We start from the raw sequence: 25,347 nt of genomic DNA on the forward strand, positions 1-25,347 counted from the left end.
ATTCATAATAGGACCCACTTCTTTATTGGGTTCTTGCAAGAAGTAAACGGGATTGTGGGAGTCCCTCCCCTGCAACAGGACCTGGCACAGAATAAGCTCTGTCAGTAGGTCATCATCACTGGTCAGGGATTTCTCCACTCACTCGTTGAGACACCTCTCTCAGAGCACTCAGAGCCTCTTCACCATGTCTGTGAAAATAGGAAAATGGAAATGGGAAAGATCACATCTTTCCTAACCACCATTTGCAAGGGTTATGCTCCTACTGCCCTACATTGTTGTGTTTAGTTATGTGTGTTGCTTCATGTAGTCCTTCAGCAACCCCGGAGATAAGACTGCTTTTATAGAGCTTCTTTTAAGGGACTCTGGGAAAATGGGCTCAGAGATGCAAAATAAATTATCCAAGATCAACATGCTTGTCTTACTCCTTCTCAGCCAATACACACCTGTGAGGTTCATGAGGGCAGAGCTCCCCTTAAAATAATCTGGCCTCCCTCTGAAGTACCATGCCAGATTATAGATTACTGCCCCGTTACTTTGAGGATTAGGTGAAACAGATCAGACTCTGTGAGAATTAGTTGTCATTCTTAGTGTCTTTTCGTTTTCCACTTCTCCCTACAGGTCAGAGAAACATGGCAGCAAGGAGAATTGCCCAGGAGACTTTTGATGCTGTATTGCAGGAAAAGGCTAACCGATATCATATGGACCCCAGTGGTGAGGCTGTAGGCGAAGCTCTTCAGTTTAAAGCTCAAGGTAAATTAAAGTGCCTGTTTTTTTGGGGGGGATGGAGCGTGTGTTTAGGGTTGGGGCCAGACCCCAATCTGCAACTCCTCAGATCCTACCTTCTTATTTGTTAAGGGGAGAGAAAATGTTCTCTTGGTCCACCTGTCATGTCACATCATTATGTAGAAGGAGTTATTGTCATTATCTCGAGGTTCTTCTCCCCGGGCACCTTCCGCCACCTAAAGACGAGTTCTTAAATAAACCTCCTGGCTCCATCCCCACCATTGCTACCCAGGTTTGAGCTCTTATCAGTTCTCACCTGGATTATTGCAATAATCTCCTCCTGAAAGGTCTTTCAGCTTCTGGCTTCATTTCCTCAAATCTGCTTTCCCCACAGATCTCTTTTTTTTTTGTTTTAATTAATTAATTTATTTATTTATTTTTGGCTGTGTTGGGTCTTCGTTTCTGTGCGAGGGCTTTCTCTAGTTGCGGCGAGCGGGGGCCACTCTTCATCGCGGTGCGCGGGCCTCTCACTGTTGCGGCCTCTCTTGTTGTGGAGCACAGGCTCCAGACGCGCAGGCTCAGTAGTTATGGCTCACGGGCCCAGTTGCCCTGTGGCATGTGGGATCTTCCCAGACCAGGTCTCGAACCCGTGTCCCTTGCTTTGGTAGGCAGAATCTCAACCACTGTGCCACCAGGGAAGTCCCCCCACAGATCTCTTAATGCCAACCTTGCTGGGCCAAGTCCCTGCTTGGACCCTTGGGGCTCCCCATTTTGGGTTTATATCCTCAGACAAGTGCAGGAGCAGCCGGGTAACTGGTATGTGCAAGACAGGAGGGTCTGGGGGGCCTGTGGAGCTGCTGAATGTAGGCCCTGCCTGAAAACATTCCTTTTGCAAAGTTTTGAAACATAATGCCAGCAGAATTAAAAATGGTGCCCATGGTGCTTCTCTGGTGACACAGTGGTTGAGAGTCCACCTGCCGATGCAGGGGACACGGTTTCGTGTCCCGGTCCGGGAAGATCCCACATGCCGCGGAGCGGCTGGGCCCGTGAGCCATGGCCGCTGAGCCTGCGCGTCCGGAGCCTGTGCTCCGCAACGGGAGAGGCCACAACAGTGAGAGGCCCGCGTACCGCAAAAAAAAAAAAAATGGTGCCCACACAGATTGTGGACAACTTGGAAGTCCTTCCCAGCACACGAGTCTCCTAGCCCTCATCCCCTGCTTTGGGCCTGTTGTTTCAGTTATACTGTGTGCCTCTCTGTGTTTTGAATCCCTCATCCCAGCTCTGCATGGTTAATTCCCTCAGGCACTAAGACTCAGCTCACAGGTGCCTTCCCCCAGGAGGCTCTAGTAGGCCTGGAGATTGATTTTGCACTGTGTACTTGCTCCTCTGCCATGGGCTGGCCTCCTCCAGGCCTCCTTTGGGCCTGTGCCGTTTGCTGCTGCACCAGCCCTTGAGCCAGCTGAGGTGTAGAGGAGGCTTTCTCAGTGTTGGCTGGATGAGCCTGAGTGCTTGGGGTAGGGATAACTGTTATTATGTGCTTTGGACCTGGAGAAACTGAGGCTTAGAGGCTGTCTCCAGATTCTGAGTTTTCAAAAATGAGTAGCAGACAAAACCATTCCTATTACAAAAGATGGGAAGAATTAAGTAGTTAAGAATAAGATGTAAAAAGCCTCTTTGCTGTTTCCTTATCCTTCAGAAGTAACCATATCTGTGGTGTTTTGTGCATCCTTTAATTCTTTTAGCCATATGTGAATCCTGAATACTTAATGTGTTTTTATATATATATACGTATACGGGGGTATATGTACGTGCATATATATGTGTATGTACATAAACCTGTGTGTATATATATGGGTATTTGAATCTTGGTTTATCTTTATCTAGAGACTCGAACACTAATACATATCTTAAGTTACCTCAGGAAGGGTTGGGGGCAGGGGAGACTGTGAACCCAGTAGGGTGCTAGATGGTTCTCGAACCATTTCTTTGTCACAGAGCTGTATGGTCCATCGGTCAGCCTTTCTCTGTGCGTGTGCTCTACTCTGCACTTTTCCAGTGCCTTGTAAACCAAGTCATTGGAAGATCCTGTTGTGTAGAATGCAACCACTGCTCTACCTCTAGTGCTACCACCCTCACCAGGCCATCAGTAACCATCACTGTCTGGATTATCTTGGTGGACTCCTTGCTGGAACATCCACATCCACTCTTGTCCCTTGTGGTCTGTTCCCCACAGAGCAGCCAGTGAGGTCGTCCCTCTGCTCCAACCCTCCCTCACCCTCCACCCCCATGGCTTTCTGTCTCATTCATAGTAAACCCCAGAGTCCTGTCAAGGGCCTGGCTTGATCTGGTACCCACCCTGTTCTGTTTGCATCTTCTGTCATAATAGTTCCCTAATTTTGGTGCACATTAGAATCATTTGGGGGCTTTTTTAAAACCCTAATGCCCAGGTCACACCTCATTCTAGTTAATTAAGTCAGGATGCCCCAGGGACTTCAGTGTGTAGCAGAGTTTAGGTTCTGCCTTCTTACCACTTTGCCCCTCTTTCCCTCTGTTCCATTCTGGCCACATTTGTCCCCTCCTCGTCTTACCTCAGGGCTTTGTCCTCACACTCCCTCTGCCTGGTAGGCTTTCCCCACAACTGCCCGTTCTGACCCCCACAGCAGGTCTCTGCTACTCAGATACAGTGTTTCAGAGTTGGCCACCTTGACCAGCCTGTCTAAAAATGTCCTTTCCTCCTCACATTCCCGCCTGTTTATTTCTTTTTTTTTTTTTTTTTTTTTTGCGGTACGCGGGCCTCTCACTGTTGGGGCCTCTCCCTTGCGGAGCACAATCTCCGGACACGCAGGCTCATGGGCCATGGCTCACGGGCCCAGTGGCTCCGCGGCATGTGGGATCTTCCCAGACTGGGGCACGAACCCGTGTCCCCTGCATCGGCAGGCAGACTCTCAACCACTGCGCCACCAGGGAAGCCCCCGCCTGTTTATTTCTTATTGGCACTTCCTTACGCCTCAAGGACTTTTTATGTTTGGCTCCCTCAACTGACAGGTCCAGGAAAGTGGGGTCTTTGCTATCTCCTTTCCCTGTTGTAACTTCAGGGCCTATAACAGTGCTCACATGCAGTAGGTGCTTAGAAAGTACTGGTTGGACAAATAAACTTGGATTTATACAAAGCCCTGGCTTCCTGTGGCCTCTTGGCCCATCATTACTTCCTGGCATCTCTCTCTCCCTTTTCTTACATTTGACTTTTTGACTAGGTAATAGATTCTGATTCAAAAGCTAGAAAGTAAGAAAGGCACTCTGTGCAAAGTCTCCCTGAGGCCCACTGTTCTCATATGCCCATAGTTCACTTCTGTTGCTGGCTTCTTACAGTTTCTTTTTTTTTTTCTTGGCTGCACCACGCTTCTTATGGGATATTAGTTCCCCACCAGGGATTAAACCCAGGTCCTCAGCAGTGAAAGCGTGGAATCCTAACCACTACACCGCCAGGGAATTTCCCTTACAGTTTCTTTATGCACGCACAAATGAGCAAATGCAAACATAGTTTCCTATTTTTCTCATTCTCCACAGGGGAGGACAAAAGTACACAGTGTTTAGTTTCCATTGTGGCCTCTGTTGTTGTGGCTTGTTTAGCTTCTGTCTTCCCTCCTATCTGCTTCAGTCTCTGTTTTTCCAGGAATTGGTTGGCCTAATGGACCTTTCTGAGGGAGCCTATCAGCCAACTTTGGGTCAGATGCTCAGCCAAGGCCCAGCCAGCTGTGGTGGGTGCAGTGTCAGATATGGCTCCTGCCTCAGTGGCACTGTGGGCCAAGAGTTCCTCATAGGAAGCAGGGGAAGCAGACATCCTCTAGAAAACCCATCTGCTGTGTGATAGAAGTAGAAACACACAGGTGTTCTGGTCGCAGTAAAGAAGCCCAGGTTATTTGGGGACCAAATACCCTTCCCTGAGTCTAAAAGAGGGCTTGTAAAACAGAGCCAGGGCAGGAGATCTGAATGAGTGAGAGTCACTGCTGCCCAGCCTCGATGGACTGTCGTCAGGGCAAATGCAGGCCCAGTACTTGTAGGTCTTCTGTTTTTATAAGTAGTAAATCTATTTTTAAGTGAAACCACACACGTTTTAAATGTTGGCAACGAATATGAGCTTCTAAAATGCACTCTGACTGATAAAGCACCCCTGCTGGCTGGTGGTCTGTGGATCATCCGTTTGCAGCCTGTGGTCTGAAGTACCTTTGTGTTTCTTTCTGGATTGTTTATTTCAGATCTTCTAAGGACAGTCCCAAGAGCCAGAGCAGATATGTATGATGACATTCATAGCAACAGCAGATACACTCTGGGCGGATCTGTAGCTCATCCTCAAGACACTGGGAGAGAAGGCCTGAGAGGTGATATATTTCCAGGACCTTCCTTCAGATCAAGCAACCCTTCTGTAAGTGACGACAGCTACTTTCGCAAAGAATGTGGTCGGGACCTGGAATTTTCCCACCCTGACTCCCGAGACCAGGTCTTCGGCCACCGGAAATTGGGACATTTCCGTTCTCAGGACTGGAAATTTGCACTCCGTGGCTCTTGGGAACAAGACTTTGGCCATTCAGGTTCTCAAGAATCCTCCTGGTCACAGGAGTATAGTTTTGGTCCTTCTGCATTACTGGGGGACTTTGGCTCCTCCAGGCTGATTGAGAAAGAGTGTTTGGAGAAAGAGAGTCGGGATTACGACGTGGACCGTCCAGGAGAGGCAGACACTGTGCTCCGGGGCAGCAGCCAAGTCCAGGGCAGAGGCCGAGGTCTAAACATCGTTGACCAGGAGGGTGCCCTCCTAGGAAAGGGGGAGACTCAAGGCCTGCTCACGCCTAAAGGAGGGGTCGGGAAACTTGTCATGCTGAGAAACGTGAGCACAAAACAGGTGCCCACTGTAAGTTGTATCACTCCCAAAACTCAGGGCACTGACCAAATTCAGAAGACCACCCCAAGTCCTGATCTGACGCTGGGGACAAACCCAGGGATGGAAGATGTCCAATTCCCCACTCAGAAAATCCCTTTGGGGCTTAATCTGAAGGATATTCGGCTTCCCAGAAGAAAGATGAGCTTCGATCTGATAGATAAGTCTGATGTTTTTTCGAGGTTTGGGATAGAAATAATCAAATGGGCAGGATTCCACACCATAAAAGATGATGTTAAATTTTCCCAGCTTTTCCAGACTCTCTTTGAACTTGAAACCGAAACCTGTGCTAAAATGCTCGCCTCATTCAAATGCTCCTTAAAACCAGAGCACAGAGATTTTTGCTTTTTTACTATCAAATTTTTAAAGCACTCTGCTTTGAAAACACCCAGAGTTGATAACGAGTTTTTAAACATGCTTTTAGACAAAGGTGCTGTGAAGACCAAAAATTGCTTTTTTGAAATCATAAAGCCCTTTGATAAATACATAATGAGGCTACAAGACCGGCTGCTGAAGAGTGTCACACCCCTGCTCATGGCCTGCAATGCCTATGAGCTGAGTGTCAAGATGAAGACCCTCAGTAACCCCCTGGACTTGGCTATTGCCCTGGAGACCACCAATTCTCTCTGCCGGAAGTCTTTAGCTCTTTTGGGACAGACGTTCTCCTTGGCCTCTTCTTTCCGGCAAGAGAAAATCTTAGAAGCCGTCGGCCTCCAAGATATAGCTCCCTCTCCTGCCGCATTTCCAAACTTTGAGGACTCTACTCTGTTTGGGAGAGAGTACATCGATCACCTGAAGGCCTGGCTGGTCAGCAGTGGGTGTCCACTCCAGGTCAAGAAAGCCGAACCCGAGCCAACCCAAGATCAGGAGAAAACGGTTCCTCCTACCGAACCTGAAATTCAGGCTAAGGCTCTGAGTGGTCTGAGTGATGGTAAGGAAAGCAGCAAGAGTTTCTGTTTGTTGCGATTTGCTTGCTTTTCATGTTTTCTTGTAATGTCTCTCATTCTCTTTGATATTTGTACATAAAACTCCTTTAGCCAGTTGGAAACAAGTCAGAATTTTAGTAGTAAACTCACAATGACCAGTATACATGCCTGCCATTCATTCTGTAAGCATGTAAGCATGCGTTAGGAATCTTTTGTCTGTTACAGAAGTCCTTAGACTTTCTGGGTCAAGACTCCTTTGGGAATCTGATGAAAAGCTGTGGTCCTTGCCAGGGAAAATACATACATGTTTGTACACAATGTTGCACTTTCTGGGGTGTTTGTGTCATCCTGCAGCCAAGTTTTAAGAAGCCTTGTTCCAACAGCACCCCTTCTCTACCCCCGCGAAGTTATTACTAGAAGGGAGAGTAAATGCTGGGCACAGTCTCTTAAGAATTCTCCAGGCTTCTAAGGGAAAGAAGTCACAAAACCCAGCCCCTCCTTTGCTGGGATTAAGAGGACTATGGGAGAGGCCCCAGCTCAGCTCAGCATGGGGAGTCAGGAAGGCTATGTTTGAGCTGTTTTGAGGGATGCGTGGTGGAGGCACCTTTTCACCTGGTCGCTTTTCTAGACTGGCTAAAGGTTGAGAGATCACTTAGGTATACCTGGTAACCTGCAGTTAACGAGTTGGCTTACTGGGGAGGGGAAAGACCTAGAAGAAGGTAATAGAAATAGAAATGACTGGCTGGTGTCCCTTGTCCCTCCCCCTTTGCTCTCAGGATGGACATTCTCACAACCCAGACATCCCAGAGGTCATGAGCACACATAGTGGCCATGTGGCCATTTAGGAAGTCCCCTTTCCCTCTGATAGAGTTTTCAGCTTCCATTGCCCCAGCCAATTTGGGAAGTCTCATTTGTCCCTGAGTCTCTTCAATCCTCTCCACCCTCGTGGAGCCCTGACTGCGACAGGCACTGGGTAGGTCGCTCCACGAATGGGCGGCCACACCTACTCCCAGAGAGAGAGCCTTCCAGTAGTGGGCTCAGGGCTGAAGCAGGACCTCTCCTCCCCACATCCCCAAAAGTAGTGGGGTTGGAAAGTCAGTATAACAACGATACTGAAGAACTGTAAGAAGGACAAAAAAGTCCCCCATAACCTAAAGTTGCCTGCCACCATCCCCTGGTTGTGCTGCTATGCAGGCATGCCTGTAGCTGCAGTCTTGCTGTACTGAAAACACTACAGTCTGCTCTTTTACAGGATTATCAAAGGCTCTTTTCTGTGTTTCTGCGGCATTTGCAGCGTCATGACTAAATGTGAATTTACCTCACCTCTCCCTTGATGTTGGACTCATAGTGCCTTTTACTAGAGGCTTCTGAGGCTGAGCAGAGCTCAGTTCCCATGAGATTGGCATCTGCAAAGCATTGGCTCCTTTTTTGGTCAGCAGGTAGACAGCACCAGCGCCCACGTCTTATGGGGCGCTGCCCTGCCATTACTTCAGTACTGTTAGGAATGCTGAGATGACATCTTTGGTTGTATTTATTATTGCTATTATTTTCGTTAAAAATGTTTTTGAATCCTCCCTTAAAGGAGATAGTCACAGAATGATTGCTGGGCCAAAAGTAGGACCCACTTTCTGGCCCTTACTATGGTCATCTTCTCTAGAGATGGTTGCAATGATGCACAAATTTCATTGTCTTTGAAAGCTTCTGACTTTGAATCTCTTATTCTTTTGTAAAATCATATAAAACTAGCAGTTCTATAGAATAAGAGCTGACAACAAAAAAAGGGAAAGTAATTTCAGAGGGGAAATGACATGACAGTTGAAGGATTGACTCATCCTATGTTAAGAACTCACATTGATGTTTAAAATACCATTCCACAGAACAAACTGGAAAACCTCTCCAGTTCAGGGGTGATTTTTATTGAATGAATGAACAAATAGACCATCTATGCTATTAAAACTAGCAAATATCAGAAAACTAAACAATCTTAGTGTTTAAGGACATAATGCTCTTCTGTGTTGCTGGTGGCATTGTAAATTACAAGTCATTGGAGGAAATTCACATTTTAAGAAATGTTTTCTTTTCATACATTCAGCAGATATTTTCTGTGAACACCTACCTTGGAACTACTGACTTTTTTTTTTTTGCGGTACGCGGACCTCTCACTGTCGTGGCCTCTCCCGTTGCGGAGCACAGGCTCCAGACGCGCAGGCTCAGCGGCCATGGCTCACGGGCCTAGCCTCTCCGCGGCATGTGGGATCTTCCCGGACCGGGGCACAAACCTGTGTCCCCTGCATCAGCAGGTGGACTCTCAACCACTGCGCCACCAGGGAAGCCCTACTGACTTTTTTAATTGGGAAATTTTTCTTTGTAAATTTATGTATATGTTTTATGATTACAAAACACATGTGTGTTTAACTTTTATAGATAAAGCAAACACAAAAATGAAATCCCTGGTAAATCTACCACCCATAGATAATCTCTGTTAACTTTCTGGTATATTTCCTTCTAATTTTTTTCTGTGTGTCTGTATTTATGTATCTCTTTTCCTTTTTTTCGTATTGCAACTCACAGTTTAGATATACTTTTTACATATTTTATACCTAGATACATTTTATGTCTTTTGTTCTCCCCTTAATATTGTGAACATTCAAGTTAAGATGTGTGCAAAAAGTGGTTAGGAGTTGCTGCACACCATTTTCTCCTATAGAATATGTATATATATTGCTCTGTACAGTCATCGTAAGTTTGTGACTGTTTCTCTCCTAGCGATTATGCTGTTATAGCTTTTGAGAGGATATTTTGCATATTGGTTTTGAGAATAACAGGCCCCTTTCCTCTTTTCAATGCTGGTCTGTCATCTACGAGGATTTCAGTTCCTGGTGCCTGTTTAGGCCCCATCCTAAGCCTTCAGTTCTGTCCTGGTCTTCCCAGGCCCCATGTGGTCCAGTGTGTTTCTCAGAAAAGCCCTTCTGTGTGTTCCAGAGGTCCCCCAGCGAGCAGACCACAAGGTGGTGGACACCATTGACCAGCTGGTCACACGTGTTGTTGGAGGCAGCCTGTCTCCCAAAGAAAGAGCTCTTCTCAAGGAGGACCCTGCTTACTGGTAGGTCTTTAAATGTTGCTCTTCAGAATTCCTCCCATAAAGTACATGGCAATGTTTTTGTTGCTCTGATGATGTCCAGAGAAGAGGGTGAGATGCTTATTTTGTGCTGTGGTGTAGTCAGTGGAAGAGCATGAGGGTGGGTCAGGTTCATGTGGGTTCAAGCTCCAGTCTGCTGCTTACCTGCCATGTGGCCTTCTCTCATCTGGACATGGAGCACTTTGTCCCTGCTGTGCTGGTTTGAGGATGAGGTGAGAAGTGTATGCAAAGAATGAGTGTAAGATAAGGAATATATCACAGCAGTTGTTTGTGATTTATTGCTACTGTTTGTTAAACTGTCTTTTCCTTTTGCCTTATTGCCTCTTCACTTGAATAGAACTTTTTAAAATTAAAGTTTTCACCATAAATATAGTATTTGATCATTAGAGAAGGTAAAGAAGAACAGAAAATTGGGCAAAGCCACCTGTGTGCTTACTGGCATTCACTGGCATTTTTGGGTATTTGCTTCCAGTCTTTCTGCTCATTGCAAGCTGTGTGGTTTTTAACACAGTTGTGATTATGCTGTGATATACGCTACTCCTTTTAGATAACAAAGGAAAATGCTCGCATTCCCTACTTTTTGTAAGCATTTCAGATGGCTGTGTTTACCGGTTCGCAGAGTAGGTGATCAGTTTATCTAGCCATTCCTCTCTCGTTGGATTTTTAGAATATTTTTGATTGTACACTATTTTTAATTTTTTCTGTGAATAGCTTAATGTGTCACATTTCTGTGTGTGTTTAGGATTATCTCTAGATTAGATTGCTGGAAGTGGAAAGGTTTTATACTTCGTTAACTTTTTAAAAAATGATCAGAGTGGCATATGCCCTTTGTAAAAATAGAGAAAAGTAAAAAGGCAAAGATGGAGTTACTCAGAGCTCTCCCACTTTTCCCCCACAGTGTGTGCTCTGTAGTTGTGTCCTGTGTTTTAAACTTAACATAATTGTCCTTATTATCAATGAATGCATACTATTCCTTCTTACACAGTATACTACACTCAACCATTGCCCATTGGTGTATTCTTAGATTCTAATAACGTTATGATGAATGTTGTCTTGCTTTTATTTATGTCTACATTTCTGGCAGTTTATTACGGTAGTATCTGGGAGTAAAATTGCTAGTTTAAAAAGAAAGCTCATGTTAGAGGCTTTTGATCTGTGTCAGTGTTTCTCAACTGCAGCATTATTATTATTATTTTTAAAGAAGATGTTGGGGGTAGGAGTTTATTAATTAATTAATTTATTTTTGCTGTGTTGGGTCTTTGTTTCTGTGCGAGGGCTTTCTCTAGTTGTGGCAAGCGGGGGCCACTCTTCATCGCAGCGCGCAGGCCTCTCACTGTCGCGGCCTCTCTTGTTGCAGAGCACAGGCTCCAGACGCGCAGGCTCAGTAGTTGTGGCTCACGGGCCTAGTTGCTCCGTGGCATGTGGGGTCCTCCCAGACCAGGGCTCGAACCCGTGTCCCCTGCATTAGCAGGCAGATTCTCAACCACTGCACCACTAGGGAAGCCCAACTGCAGCATTATTGATGTTTGAGGCTGGATAATTCTCTGCAGGGGGACTGTCCTGGGCATCCTTGGCCTCCACTCACTAGGTGCCAGTAGAAGCCTCCATCCCAGCCAAAAATACCTTCAGACATTGCTCAGTGTCCTCTGGGGGACAGAGTTGTCCCTGGTGGAGACCACTGATCTTTATCATCAGGTTATTTTCCATGATTGACACCCTCACTGCCACTCCGTACATGTGCCATGCCCTCACATGAGTGTTTTTGACTTAAAGATAATTTCATAGTGTGATGTTTTACCTTATATGCTTTTGTTCTATGTGTTTGCTCATAGGATTTCTAGTTGTAGTTCCTCTTTTTTGAGTGATCCGTTCAGGTCTGGTATAGTCAATGTTGTATCCATACCAAGCTCTCTATTCTTGCTGTTGTAATTTCTAAAGATGCTTGAAAGGTGTAAATTTCTGTGTAATGGCACCAGGGCTTTGGTCCTAACCAGCATGATTTTTCAGGAGAAGAGTTGGAACTTGTTATGGTTTTATTTTTACAGAATTTTTTTTTTTTTTCTGGCTGCACTGGGTCTGTGTTGCTGCACTCAGTCTTTCTCTAGTTGTGGCGAGCGGGGCTACTCTTTGTTGTGGTGCGTGGTCTTCTCATTGCGGTGGCTTCTCTTGTAGAGCACGGGCTCTAGGTGCGTGGGCTTCAGTAGTTGCAGCATGCAGGCCCTAAATCGCACAGGCTTCAGTAGTTGCAGCGCTTGGGCTCAGAAGTTGGGACTTGTGGGCTCTAGCGCGCATGCTCAGTAGTCGTGGCGCACGGGCTTAGATGCTCCACGGCATGTGGGATCTTCCCGGACCAGGGCTCGAACCCATGTTCCCTGCATTGGCAGGTGGATTCTTAACCACTGAGCCACCAGGGAAATCCTTTACAGAATTCTTGAATTCATCAAGATTATGTTCCTGTGTTGAATAAGATAGGCATGTAACTTAAAAGGTAAAAAAAAAAAAGAAAAGAAAAGAAACCCAGTAACCTAATTGCCCCAGTATCATTTATTGAATACTTTTTATTTAGCAAATACTTTTGCTTTCTGTGCACTTGGTACCGTTCTAAGCACTTTACTGCTTTAAGCATTAGCTGGCCGAACCCTCATAAACAACCTTTTGAGGTAGGTATGTTGTCATCCTGATTTTACAGACAGAAAAGTTGAGGCTCAAAAGAGACCTCTTGCCTCAAGGAGGCACAGCTAGGAAAAGACAGAGCTGAGGTTCACATTCTGGCTCTGTGGTCTCAACCAACGCTCATACTGAAGGAAGGAGGCTAGATCCTCTGGGTAAGATCCTCTGGGTAAGATGTCATCTAGACTTGGAAGACCCAGGGGCAATTTCCAGGTGATTGCCGAGGTGACTGGGCTGGAGGGAAGGGGGACCCTGAGAGGACTAGGAGCATGCCTCTCTGCTGCATGACCGCTCCGCACTACCCATCAGGTTCATGATCTCTGACAGTCAGGGGTGGCGGACGGAAGCATAGCCAGAGCTGGGTGTATGTGTGGCGGTGGGAGGGGGTTCCAAATCAGAAATGAGCATTGAGCTCTAAACCGAGTATCTGAGGGAAACTGGCAGCATGAAGGAGGGCCACCCAACCCAGCGGATCTGGCACCTAAGAAGTTACTGTAAGGAAAAGAAGATTGTCTGCAAGCACATGTGTGTAATTAATAGTCTTGGGTGGATAATAGCATATTGTATCCATGAAATAGGAACTGCTTGTTATGGAAAAGAACCAATTAAGGATCTTGGAATTGACAAATGTGATTGTTGAAATGATCTCAGTGGTCGGCTGATAGAATTGACCTGGAAGAAGAACAGATTAGGGAGCTGGACTCAGAGACGTGATCACCTGTGACTTCCTTCAGAAAGAATTATCCAGAGACTGTAAGAAGAAAGAGTGTGCAAAAAACAGTGTTAAAGAACTAGTAAACTTAGGTTTTTGGTGTGTATATTTGAATTCTTAAGTTAAAGTAGTACTTTACCAAATGTGATTTACGAAAAAAATGAAGTAAACACAAACGGCAAAATGTTTCTGCCATGATATCGATGGCAGAAACCATGGCTGTGTCTATGTGGCATGCAGGATCTTAGTTCCCTGACCAGGGATTGAACCCATGCCCCCTACAGTGGAAGTGCAGAGTCTTAACCACTGGGCGGCCAGGGAAGTTCCCAGTTCCACTCCTTGGAGACAGTCGCTTTTAGTTCATTAAACTACTTTTAACAGTTACTTCTGTATCTCTAGAGATGATAAGCCTATGTTGCTCTTTTTTTTGTTTGTTTGTTTTTTATGACCACATTGCAGGTCTCGTGGGATCTTAGTTCCCCAACCAGGGATCGAACCCAGGCCCCGAAAGTGAAAGCACCGAGTCCTAACCACTGGACCACCAGGGAATTCCCCAAAGCATTTTCCTTATAATGAAAAGTGTATATATAATTCAAGCCTCACAGCAACATGATGAAGTAGCTTATTATTATCATCCGTCTCATCTTACAGATGGAGAAACTGAGGCACAGAAAGATTCAGTAAATCTCACAGCTAATAAGTGTTTACACTGGGATTTGAACCATGCAGGCTAGCTTAGGAGTATTCTATGCTCTTGATGTTACACTCCACTAGAACTAAGGGAGATGGGTTTGTGACATGTCCTCACACTGCATGCACTTGGCATTAGAACCGACCAGGGGAAAGGGACTTACATCTTGGGGATCCAGGTCACCTGGGCACTGATTCCACTTTCTGCCCTGGATGAGGGGCTGCGTTTGACTTGAGAACTGGAGCTTCTGTTTTGGTCAACCTTCCCTTATGTGGCAACCCTTGCTTGTTAGGATGCAATCTTGAAGGATGCTGCTGTTGGCCCAGCAGAGTGTCCAGGGCAGCAGAGGAACCAGCACACAGGCTCTTTCCTCAGATCCAGCCAGACCTTGACTGTGCAGTGAGCATCAACAGGAGCTTCATATGGAGCTGCCCACCAGGGACATGCCACATCACACGGTGCTGCCAGCATCCTGCTGTGCACTGCCACCTCACAGCCAATCAGCTTCTGTTATTGGTAATTGGGAACCTCATCTAATATATGATCTCAACTTCAGGCGTCCAAAAGCCGCATGAAATATTGCCATACTCACCAAACAGTACTCGTTCTTTAACACAAACTGAGATTGAACGTTCACAAAAAACTTGTTATGAATGAGGTCGTGTAGAAAATTACAGAATATCCCAGGAAAGGGAAGTCACGTGGGCCACATTGTGCAATGCATAGAAGTTGAAACCAGCAACAGCCAAAATAAAACAGGCTTCTGAATAACTTTTGTATGAAAGAGAATTAGAATTGGAATTAGAAACTCTTCAGAAGGGAGTAGCAGGGAGAGCATTGCATATAGAATGCATCCGTAACAGCGGTTGGGAGAAAGGTGCGACCTTGTGTGTGTATCAGAAATAGAGTGAAGGTAAGCATTCAATTCATGAAGCAAGAAGGAAATGGTGCAAAAAGCCCAGAGACTACAAGGAAAGGGTTAATAGAGATGAAAGAAAGTGCTAATGAAATGGTCAACAAAGTAAATAATGTGACCTTCCCCTTCTAATCCAGTCATTCCTCTTTCTAACCCGTTCCTTGAGCAAATCCTTAAGTTTGCTTTATATTCTTTCAACCTATGTGAAAAAAACAAATATATGTGGATTTCATGTACACAAAGCAGTTTCATATGGTATGTATCAATGTTGGTCTTCTCTAGTTTGCTCTCCGTGGGCTGTATTACGGATCTCTTTCTATGTTAGTACATGTAACTCAAACTCCTCTTTTCTGTACTGTTCTCATTATGACTCTGGCACGTGATTTCACAGCGGTGGCATACTCAGTGCCTTAATGATGTAGTTAAAAGGTCGCTGAGTGCTCACCATTTGAAGGGCGTCATCTCCTGAAAGTGATGTCCAGGAGCAACACCTGCCACTTCCTGACAGCAGAGAGCTTCCATGGTTTCAGGGTAACTGGTTTGTATTGTGAGGCCACCAGGAGCTGGGAGCTCCTTCATGGCTGCTGCTGATGGAAATTGAGGAGGAATCGACCAGTGTTCGGTCAGAGCTCCTGGTCACCCTGTGGTCACTCTGAGCAGGACAGATGGCCAGGGCCCAGCGCTGGGTTCTTGGTGGAGCTGGGCGGAGCCTCTCCAACAGCAGGGAGGCCACCAAGTAGAAAGGGTTTGCAGAAGTGTATTTACAGCGACAATTTGGTCATGCTGGTGTATTCACAAATGTCCTGCTATTCCTGTTTTGTTGTACAGGTTTTTATCTGATGACAGTAGTCTGGAGTATAAATATTATAAGCTGAAGCTGGCAGAAATGCAGCGGATGAGCCAGAACTTGCCAGGAGCAGATCAGAAGCCGATGGCGGCAGAGTGTGCAGTCCGGGCCATGCTATATTCCCGGGCGGTCCGGAGCCTCAAGAAGAGGCTCCTACCAGGGCGGCGGCGGGGGATGCTTCGAGCTCAAGGACCCCGGGGCTGTAAAGTGAGGAGAGCAACCACCGGGACCCAGACCCTCCTCTCCTCAGGCACCAGGCTGAAACACCATGGCCGGCAGGCTCCAGGCTCCTTGCAGGGAAAGCCGCCCCAACCAGATGGCAATGATGCTGCCAAGGACTGCCCGCCAGACCCAGCCGGACCCTCTCCTCGGGACCCCAGCCCAGAAGCCTCAGGCCCATCCTCCAAGCCAGCAGGAGTGGATGTCTCCGAAGCCCCTCAGACCTCTTCTCCCTGCCTGTCTACTGATGGTGAGTGCTCACTTCTGTCCCACTCCTCTGGGCCCCAATGCTCATCTATCCCCAGGGCTCTCTGCAGAGACAGGTGGCTTCAGTGGGCTGGGCTGGGCAGCAGGCAGCAGCGAAAGGGACCTGGCCAGGATGGCACACACACAGGCACTGTCTCTCCTCTTGCTTCCTCAAGGGGCTGGCCCTAGACTCCTGCTGCACCCTTCCTCTTATCCTGAGTGTGGAGCTGACACGAGGTGCTGCCTGGTGACTCTGTGCTTCCCTGCAAGGTCCTCCTGCTGGCCAGCAGGGTGTGCCACGTGCCCGTGCTTAGGGCTTTGAGCTCCTTGATCCATTTCTCTCTATTCTTGCCCGTTATGTGTTCCATAAGGCTGCCCGTGTTCTCGTTCTGCTTCCTCTTCCCTGCTAAGGTCTCTGTGTTTCCTTCCTTAGAGTTAGTTGACCAGCAGTTTCTTTTGTTTCTCCCAGCCATTACCTTCTCCTACTGCAACAGGCCTGCCCTCTGGCCAGTGCTTCCCACTCAGCACTAGGTGGGAATGGAGAGGGAAAAAATCTACACAACTGCTACATTTCTCTAGCTGTTGCTACATAACAAGCCAGTCCAAACTGTGGCTTCAAACAGGAGGCATCCAGTGTTGCTTCAAGTCAGCTGGGCTGGGCCTGCAAACTGTCTGCAGGCAGCGGCCAGTTGTCTGGAACTGTCAGCTGAGATGATAGGGGTAGTGCGCTACATGCCTGTCACCCACCAGCAGTTCACCTGACAGTCGGGTTTGGCCATCCAGGAGAGGCAGAGGAGGTGCTTGAGCCCTCTGAGGCCTGGACTCCACATTTCTGTCACATTCGTAGCCAGCAAGAGTTCCAGGGCCAGCCCCAATTCAAGGGGAAAAAAGAGAGTCCACCTCTGCTGGACAGAGCTGCAGAGTCACATGGCAAAGGGCAAGGGTACAGTGAGGGGCCGTCTTTGTAATCAGTCTCCACAACCCCACGATGTTCACATGGGAATTGGCATCTCAGAACCAATACATGACAGTTGCTTTATTTTGTAGTTGATACGAAGACAATGGAGACTGCAGAGAAACTGGCCAAATTTGTTGCTCAGGTGGGACCAGAGATTGAACAATTCAGCATAGAAAACAGCATTGACAACCCTGACCTTTGGTATGTACCCATCACACCCCTTTAATCTGAGGCCATGAGTGTCCTGAGAGCCCACAGGAGTTCACCCCACGAGTGTCCTGAGAGCCCACAGGGGATCGCCCTGGGATAAATCATGACTTCATTTCTGCTGAGCTCAGGGCTGTTAGGGAGCATCTGTTTTGGGTTGTTGGGAGACCTGCCCTCATCTGGGGCATCAGGAAAAGCCTCCCCCGGAGGGAAGTTTAAGCTGGATCTGAAGGTTCAATGGGCGTTGGCCAGGGGAAGGGGGAGAGAATGCCCTGGCCGAGGGACTTATAGTTTCCCCGGGACCTTTGCAGAGGCAAAGAGGAGAGTGTGTCCTCGCCCATGAGTCTGAGGAGGAGGAGGGCACTGTCCCTGGTCATGCTGGCTACTCTGGGCAGGATGAGAATGTGCTGCTCATGTAGCATGTTGGTGGGTTTTGGTCCAGATGTAAGCAGCAAGCACTTCCACTCAGTGATGGCGTGGCACCCTTGTGCCAGGAGGGGGCACCATTTTCCTCCCCATTCTTCAGATGGCGTAATCATTCAACACTACACAGCCCAGAGGCCACAGAACCAGAGCTCCACTCTGCCTGCGGGGTGCGGGTTCTCCTTCAGGGAGAGGCTGCCTGAGGGCCATGTGTTCCCAGTACCGAGCCGTAACCCAGCTGGGCTCCCCTTGGAGTGTGGGGTTCCCACGCTGTGTGGATTGTGTCCTATTGCCAGCTAGGGGTTCCGGGCGCTCACCCTGCTCCCAACATGCTAGAGAGTCGTGCCTCAGCTTAGTTAAGAATACAGTTAAAAACTTTACATTTCCTGGAGCATTTCTGGGACCCAGTAGTGGCTAAGCACATACTTCTAGTTTGGCCTTACACACAATCTCTTTGTGTTTGTGGTGAGAATTTTTGGGTATCTTCCAGAAGGGGATTGTTGAATCATAGTTCAATGCAAACTAAGTTTTGTTAGTGCGAATTCCCCTCCCTGAGGGCCACTCTCCTAGGAGTGTCATGAGTGCCTGTCCCCACCCCCCACCTTTTGGCATGCCTTTGAGCCAGTGGGATTGGTGAGGAATTTCTAATTTTCTCAGTGAAGTTTTAGTTTGCATTTTTCTTATGAGTGAAATTGAACCTCTTTTCATAAACTTGTGTCCTTTGAATATCTTTCTGTAAACTGTTCATATCATTTGCCCTTTTTTTTAAAAAAAGTTTTGTTGAGGTATAATTGACATGCCATAAACTGCACATATTTGTCTAATAAGTTTTTTTTATTAATTAATTAATTTTTGACTGCATTGGGTCTTTGTTGCTGTGCACGGGCTTTCTCTAGTTGCAGTGAGCGGGGGCTACTCTTCCTTGCGGAGCGCGGATTTCTCATTGTGGTGACTTCTCTTGTTGCAGAGCATGGGCTGTAGGTGCGCAGGCTGCAGTAGTTGTGGCACATGGGCTCAGTAGTTGTGGTGTGCAGGCTCAGTAGTTGTGGCACACGGGCTTGGTTGCTCTGCAGCATGTGGGATCTTCCCGGACCAGGGCTCAAACCCTGAATTGGCAGGAGGATTCTTAACCACTGCGCCACCAGGGAAGTCCCTGTCTAATAAGTTTTAATGCGTGTTTACACTCATGCAGCCATCACCAACATCAAGATGATGAACACATCCATGACTCAAAAGTTTCCTTGTGCCCTTTGTCATCCCTTCCTGCAGGCAGCTGCTGATCAGGGTTCTCTCACTGTAAATAGTTTGCATTTTCTATAATTTTGTGTAAATGCAGTTTGTTTTCTCCTTTTGTCTGGCTTCTTACTCCACATAATTATTAGGGTTCATCCATGTTGTGTGTATCCATAGTTCATTCCTGTTTATTGCTGAGTGTATCGCATTGTATGGCTGGACCACAGTTATTTACCCATTCAGCTGTTGATGGCATTGAGATGTTTCCAATTCTGGGACGATTTCAGATAAACCTTCTGTGAGCAGTCATGTACAAGGTCTGCTTTTATTTCTCTCCAGTAAAATACTGAGGCAGAGAAAGACTGGCTCACATGGTGGGTCTGTGTTTAACTTTTGAAGAAACTTCCAGACAGTCTTTCTAAGTGTTGGCACAGTTTTGCATTTCCAGCAGCTTGGGTGAGAGTTCTGGTTCCTCCCCATCTTCACCAGCACTTGATAGTGTCAGTCTTCTTCATGTTAGCCCTCTTGGTGCGGGGGAGGGGTGGTTTTCATTTGTGTTTCTCTGAGGACTAACAGTGCTGAGCATCTTTGCATGTGCTTATGTATTTTTTTAGTGAAGTGTCTGCTCGGATCTTTGGCCTATTGTTTTATTGGGTCGTTTATTTACTTATTAATGAATTTTGAGAGTTTGTTATGTATTCTTGATACAAGTTATTTGTCAAGTGTGTGGTTTGCAGATAATTTCTCCCAGTCTGTGACTTGTTTTCTCATTCTAGCAGTGTCTTTTGGAGGGCAGAAGTTCTTAATCTGCCCTTTTCTCAATTGGGATTTTTGGATTTATTCTTTCTAGTTTCTCTGACCTTTTACCTGTAATGTAATTGTATCTATTTCCTTCATAGTTGGATATTTTTCACTTTACTTATGGTATGTTCTGCAGTGCAGAAACGTTTGATCTAGTAAAATTTCTGTTTTATCTCGTTGCACCTGGATACAGAGTTACAGTTAGAAGGAATCTCCCTACACTCAGATTATAAAGACATTTATGTATTTTCTTCTACAACTTGTATGGCTTGGTTTTTACATTTAGATCTCTGATTGGTGTGGGGTTATTCAGGAGCAGAGAGTACAGCATAGATCCAATTTAAATATTTTTGTAAAAAGCCGCCCAGTTGTCCCAACACCATTCATTGAAAAGACTGTTCTTTTTCACAGTGATTTGAGAGGCCACCTTCATCAGATACTGTGTTTCTGGCCTTCCTCTTGGTCTGTCTGTCCATAGACAAGTACCACACTGTTTTAACTATAGAGGCTTAACACACCTTGTAATACCTGGTGGAACTGAGCCCCTTGTTGATCTTGTTCAGGGGTTTCCTAGATAGTCTTACATACTCATGTTTCTATATGAACTTAAGAATCATGTTCAGATCCAGAAAAAAATGATGCTTTTACTTTTATACGTTAATATTTAATTAAGGGAGAATTGACTTCATTATGAGCCTGAGTTGTCCTGTCCAAGAACAAGGGCTGTCTTTCCTTTGGCCCAAGTAAATTTTGTGTGTTTTCGGTTTCTCACACCAGCCGCAGCTCCAAGCTGTGGCTAGGGCCATTGGACTCGGAGGCTCAGAGAGGCCTTTTTGCCAGCATGTTCACACAGCTTTGCTGCAGGACATGAGGCAGGAGGTGACACACCTCTCTCCATCTCATGGCTGGAGTATGGGAGGAACCAGAGAGTCACAGTGAGCACACGCAGGCCCAGAGTGGCTGGTGACGTAATCAGAAAGAGATGAGGTAAGGCCCAGTTCGGATCTCCTGGCTGTAGTGTTAGAGCTCGTTCTAGCATGTTCTCTGGTCGTCCCTGCATACCTTGTTCCTCCAGCTCCCTCCCCGAGAAAGCAATAAGGTCTCTTATGTTCTGGCTACTTCGTTAAATTACTAGTACTCTTCAAGCTTTCCATCTCATTGTAAAGCTGCCCATCAACCACAGCTGGTGGAAAGAGGTCATGTGTTCGCTTCTTTGTCCCACCCCCAGCTTTGTCAAGTCCATTTGGACAGTTTCAGAAAATACGAATGTTTATAGAGAACCCTCTGGTTAACCAATGTATTTCATCTTTATCCCAGGTTTCTACATGACCAAAACAGTTCAGCTTTCAAATTCTATCGAAAGAAAGTATTTGAACTGTGCCCATCGATTTGCTTTACGTCATCTCCTCTGAACCTTCCTGCCAGCAAGAGCACCGATTCTCAGGAGAGCCCCCTGGAGCCCATGGAGGGGGAAGGAGAGTTTGAGGATGAGCCCTCTCAGCACAAGGCTGAGCTGGAGAGCCCAGAGGTGATGCCTGAGGAAGACGAGGACGAGGAAGAGGATGAGGAGGACGAGGAAGGGAGTGAGGAGGCCCCCACTCCTGGAGGGGCCTCCAGGCCGGCAGGAGGGTCGACCAAGTCTGAGGGCTCGGAGGGCAGCCCCCCAGCTGATGGCCTCCTGAGTGGGGTGACCGAGGATGGCCCGGCTGGTGCGCCTGCCCTGTCACAGTCCTCCTCAGGGGCCTGCTTCCCCCGGAAGAGAGTCAGCAGCAAGTCGCTGAAGGTCGGCATGATTCCGGCTCCCAAGAGGCTGTGTCTCATCCAGGAGCCCAAAGGTAAGTGCCTGGCTATTGACACAGTGCCCTCAGCACGGTCTTCTGCTTAACACCTGAGGAGGAGTCATGGTGCTCGGTTGTGGGCCATGAAAAATTGTGGAGATGTTGTCTGACTGTTTTGAAGAATTTACCTGGCCCTCAGCCCAAGTTCAGGTGCAAGATGACCAGCTGGCCCCCGTCACCCTTTCCGCCTCTGATTACCAGCTAACCTGGACATTACCTTCCAGAACACTCCCAGGGCCAACACAACATGGGGTTCTTCGGTCTTATGTTTTTAACCTAAAATAGTCCTATTGGTTTTGCACACAGTCCAAAATGTTCATGAGAAACTGACGTTTCCAGTTGGTCTGAGGTTGGCACTCTAAGGAGATGCTGCGTTTGGCTTCTAGCACCCCACATGCTGCTTGTTATTTTCCATTATTGCTCAGCTTCCAACAGGGAGTCCTAGCTGTGAAAGGAATGGGCCTGGGTCATCTTGGCTGTTTCCTGCCTGTGATCTTGAGGCGTGCCCAGCTTTCTGAGTGCCTCCATCTCCCCAAAGACCCCAGAGTTGTGATGACTGCTTAGTGACGATGAGGCAGGAGGACACGGACAGGGATCAGTCTTGGGCAGCAGTTAGTGGGAGCTGTGCAATCCATGCTCTGCCAGCCTTGGCCATGGAAGGCCATCTCCTTCCTGCCTGTGGGGAGGGTCGATTTTCTTGAGGTACAATTTACCAGCAGTAAAGGTGCACCCTTTTCAAGTGGACAGTTCACGGAGTTTTGGCAAAGGTGTATAGGCATGAGCCCCCCAGTACAGCCGAGCTGGAGCTCGTCCCAGAAGTGTCTCTGTGTCCCTCTACAGTTTTCTCCTCTACCCAGCCCAGGCAACCACGGACCATCTTCTGGCCTTGTGGTTTTGCCTTTTCTAGGCTGTCAGTAGGCGAATCACATCATGTCCCGCCTTTTGTTGGGCTGCTCACTGCCCACCCAGGTTTCCACACAGCCGGGCCTGTGTGGGGCTGATGCTGCGATGCTTGTGTGGCAGGTGGTTTTGGTGAACAGGGCTCCATTGTGTGCGGAGAGCCTGTGTGTTCTACGTTATTGAGACCATCATATTCACACCCAGCAGTGTCAGTATAGTTTCTCCTGCTAAAGGAACAGTTCTCGTGGTTTGTGTTTGGAAACCTTGGTGTTGCAATGGATTTCTAACTGTTCTACTAAACTCTTATGTCCTTCAGAACTTATCAGAGTATGGTAGCACATCAGAATGCTTGTTAAGATGGCTTTTATGGGGGGAAAGTGGAATTCTTTCTACTTTAGAAGCTCTCAGTTATTTTGATAGGGTGGTTGATGAGATAGTACCAGACCTGCTGATCTCTCCTTTGTCAAATATAATAATAACAATAATAATAACGTGATGTGGTGCTGTGTATGAGAAGCATGGTTGTTTTTACTAGAAAGTTCTGAGTGGACTTTACATCTCTATCTATGGAACAGTCACAGGGACATGAGGAGGGCACAGTGTTGCAAATAGCTCATTTGTTGAAGCAAAATGTATTCCTACGGTCATGGAAAATGATCCACGTGTCAGGTCCTTCGTCATAAACGTGGGAGTCACGCTTAGGTAGACTCTCCCATAGCAAGGCAGCCCTCAGTTGAGCCTCTGTTCTGCCTCTGCACTCCGTGGATCACAAGATTCCTGAGAGGAGTCAGGGCCAAATGGCTGGCCCTGTGGTGCAGCTCCTAGCCACCTTCTGTCCACAGAGGGGCTATAAGCCAAAACTGCAGCACCCTCATCCTCTAAATAATTTGGGGAAAGTACATATATGTGTATATATACATTTCTTTTGTCTTCCAGTTCACGAACCAGTTCGAATTGCCTATGACAGGCCTCGGGGTCGTCCCGTGACCAAGAAGAAGGTGAGTGTGGCTGTGAGTCCTCACGTGTGACGTAGTCAGAGTTTGCCAGAGTTCCAAAGGGCACTGGCGTGACTAAGCTATACTCATACTTCAGGCCAGGTGTCAGCATACAAAGCACAACACACAGCCTTTTCTCTCCCGGGACTTCTTAAAAGTGTTTTGCATTGCCCAAAACCACAAGAGGGAGTAATTAGTCTACTTAACGGATGTGTGAGGCCTGATATGTGCAATGGATTGGAGAGATGAACAAGATAATGTCTCAGCCAATGAGAAGTTCAGATTTAGTAGACTATAATTGTGGTTAAAAGTGTGCTACTTTGCTAGTAAGCCGAGCGCATGTGCGTACGCATGTGTGTTTATTAACTGGTCAGCACCTCTTGTGCTCCCAGCTCCATCTGCCCACCTAGAGGCAGCCATGAGCGGGGCTGGCAGCAATAGAAATGTGCAGGACCGGGAATGGTGGGTGCTGTGGGTGCAGAGAAGCAGGTCAAAGGGAGGCAAGCAATAAGGTGGGTTGGGGGGTACCCTTTAAGCAGGGAGGCCTAGGAGAAGCCCCAAATCAGTCACAGGTCAGCAGGGAGCCCTTTGTGCCTAGAATGGAGTGATGGGGTGAGGAAGTAGAGGTGGCAAGCACCCAGGTCACATAGGGCTTGTCGATGGATGTCAGCACTGTGGCCCTTTCTCTGGGAGAGGCATTGGAGAACCACGGTGGGGATTTGGGTGGAAGACATGGCCACTATGGCAGCTGTGTTGAGAGCAGCCTGTGGGGTGGGGGGCAAGGCAGAGCCGGGGGTCCAGGAGAGGCGAAGGTGGAGTTGGTGGGACTTGCTCATGGATTGGATGTGGAACAGAGAAAGCCAAGAGCCCAGGGTGACTCCAGGGTTGTCAGCCTGGACAGTTAAGAGAATGGAGCTGCCATTGACTGAAATGGGGAGCCCCTGTGGGAGCGGGTCATTGGAAGGAGACGGGGGCACACTCCAGACAGCTGGGCTGACACATGTCGGGGCAGGTGAGGCTACACAAGCTCACCTGGGATACATGTGGGGACATCACAGGTCTCTAGAGGTCAGGGAGGTGAGTGGGGAACCAGGCGAGGTCTCTGCTGGTGTCAGGGGATGAGCAAAGCCCAAGTTGTGGCTCAGACCTGTTCTGAGTGCATTGCATCAATATCAATGGCCAAATGAAGCATCAGTGTGACCCCAGTTACAGCTGAGAGCAGGGACCTTCCTGTACCCGAAGCTTATGGTCTTAACAGCTGTGTTGGGTTTTAAGCTGACCCAGCACCCGGGTACCCATCTGGTGGCCTGGGTGAGGCACAGCCCAGTGAGAAGGCAGCCTTTTCAGGCTCAACCTGGCCATCTAATCTTGGCATGTGAATCCTGAGGTTTTGTACATCTGTGAAGTGGGGCAGTTGCACCTATCCTGCAGGTAGGAGATACCTTGAGGATTAAATGAAATGTATGTTAACCTGGTGTGCAGCCAGCTGGTGTCCTGCAAACATGGGTCTCTCTTTGGGGTGACTGCAGGCAGGGAGGAGGTCTCCCCTACAGCTCTCTGTGCACACCTCAGCCTGGCCTATGGTGCATGGCTTTGCTCCAGCCCCAGGAAACCAGGCAGGGTGATTCTTAGACACAGTTGAACACTCACAAAGATCTGTCCAGCTGAGTGGACCCCTGTTCCTCCTGTTGCTCCCACCTGAACAGCTTTCCCGAAGGGGGATGCAAGCCTTCCATTTGGGGACCCGTGGCCAGCCTTCCCTCTGCCTTCCCCATCCTCTTCCCCTCCCACACTTGTCCCCTGCTCAGACCCTCTCCACTACTCCCAGCTGCCTTGATCAGGATAGAGGAACCTTCTCCCTGGGAGCATGTGAGGCCCTGGGGACAGGCTGTGTTCAGTGTTTAGTAAACGGATTAAAGAAATTGGCTCAGGCGGCAGGGACTCTGAGCCCCCAGCTGCCCAGCGGTTCC

General features: G+C 47.6%; 1 protein-coding gene across 3 annotated transcripts in view; it reads left to right on the forward strand.

Annotated features, from left to right (window-relative positions):
- Positions 1-623: 623 nt before the first annotated feature.
- SUGP2 (SURP and G-patch domain containing 2) overlaps positions 624-25,347 on the forward strand; it is a gene marked incomplete at its 5' end in the record, with an annotated part of 29,450 nt that continues 4,726 nt past the window's right edge. For 2 of the 3 annotated variants that reach the window (XM_082835693.1, XM_082835692.1), the window contains 7 exons: positions 630-750; positions 4,980-6,587; positions 9,565-9,685; positions 15,539-16,026; positions 17,070-17,181; positions 20,962-21,479; positions 23,319-23,380. In XM_082835693.1, coding sequence (XP_082691819.1) covers positions 630-750; positions 4,980-6,587; positions 9,565-9,685; positions 15,539-16,026; positions 17,070-17,181; positions 20,962-21,479; positions 23,319-23,380 — 3,030 coding nt within the window. Of the gene's footprint in view, positions 751-4,979; positions 6,588-9,564; positions 9,686-15,538; positions 16,027-17,069; positions 17,182-20,961; positions 21,480-23,318; positions 23,381-25,347 lie in introns of all 3 variants that reach the window. The other variant, XM_082835694.1, reaches the window with a different exon arrangement.

Source organism: Leucopleurus acutus (assembly GCF_964270905.1).
Source record: "Leucopleurus acutus genome assembly, chromosome: 3".
NCBI classification, from domain to species: Eukaryota; Metazoa; Chordata; class Mammalia; order Artiodactyla; family Delphinidae; genus Leucopleurus; species Leucopleurus acutus.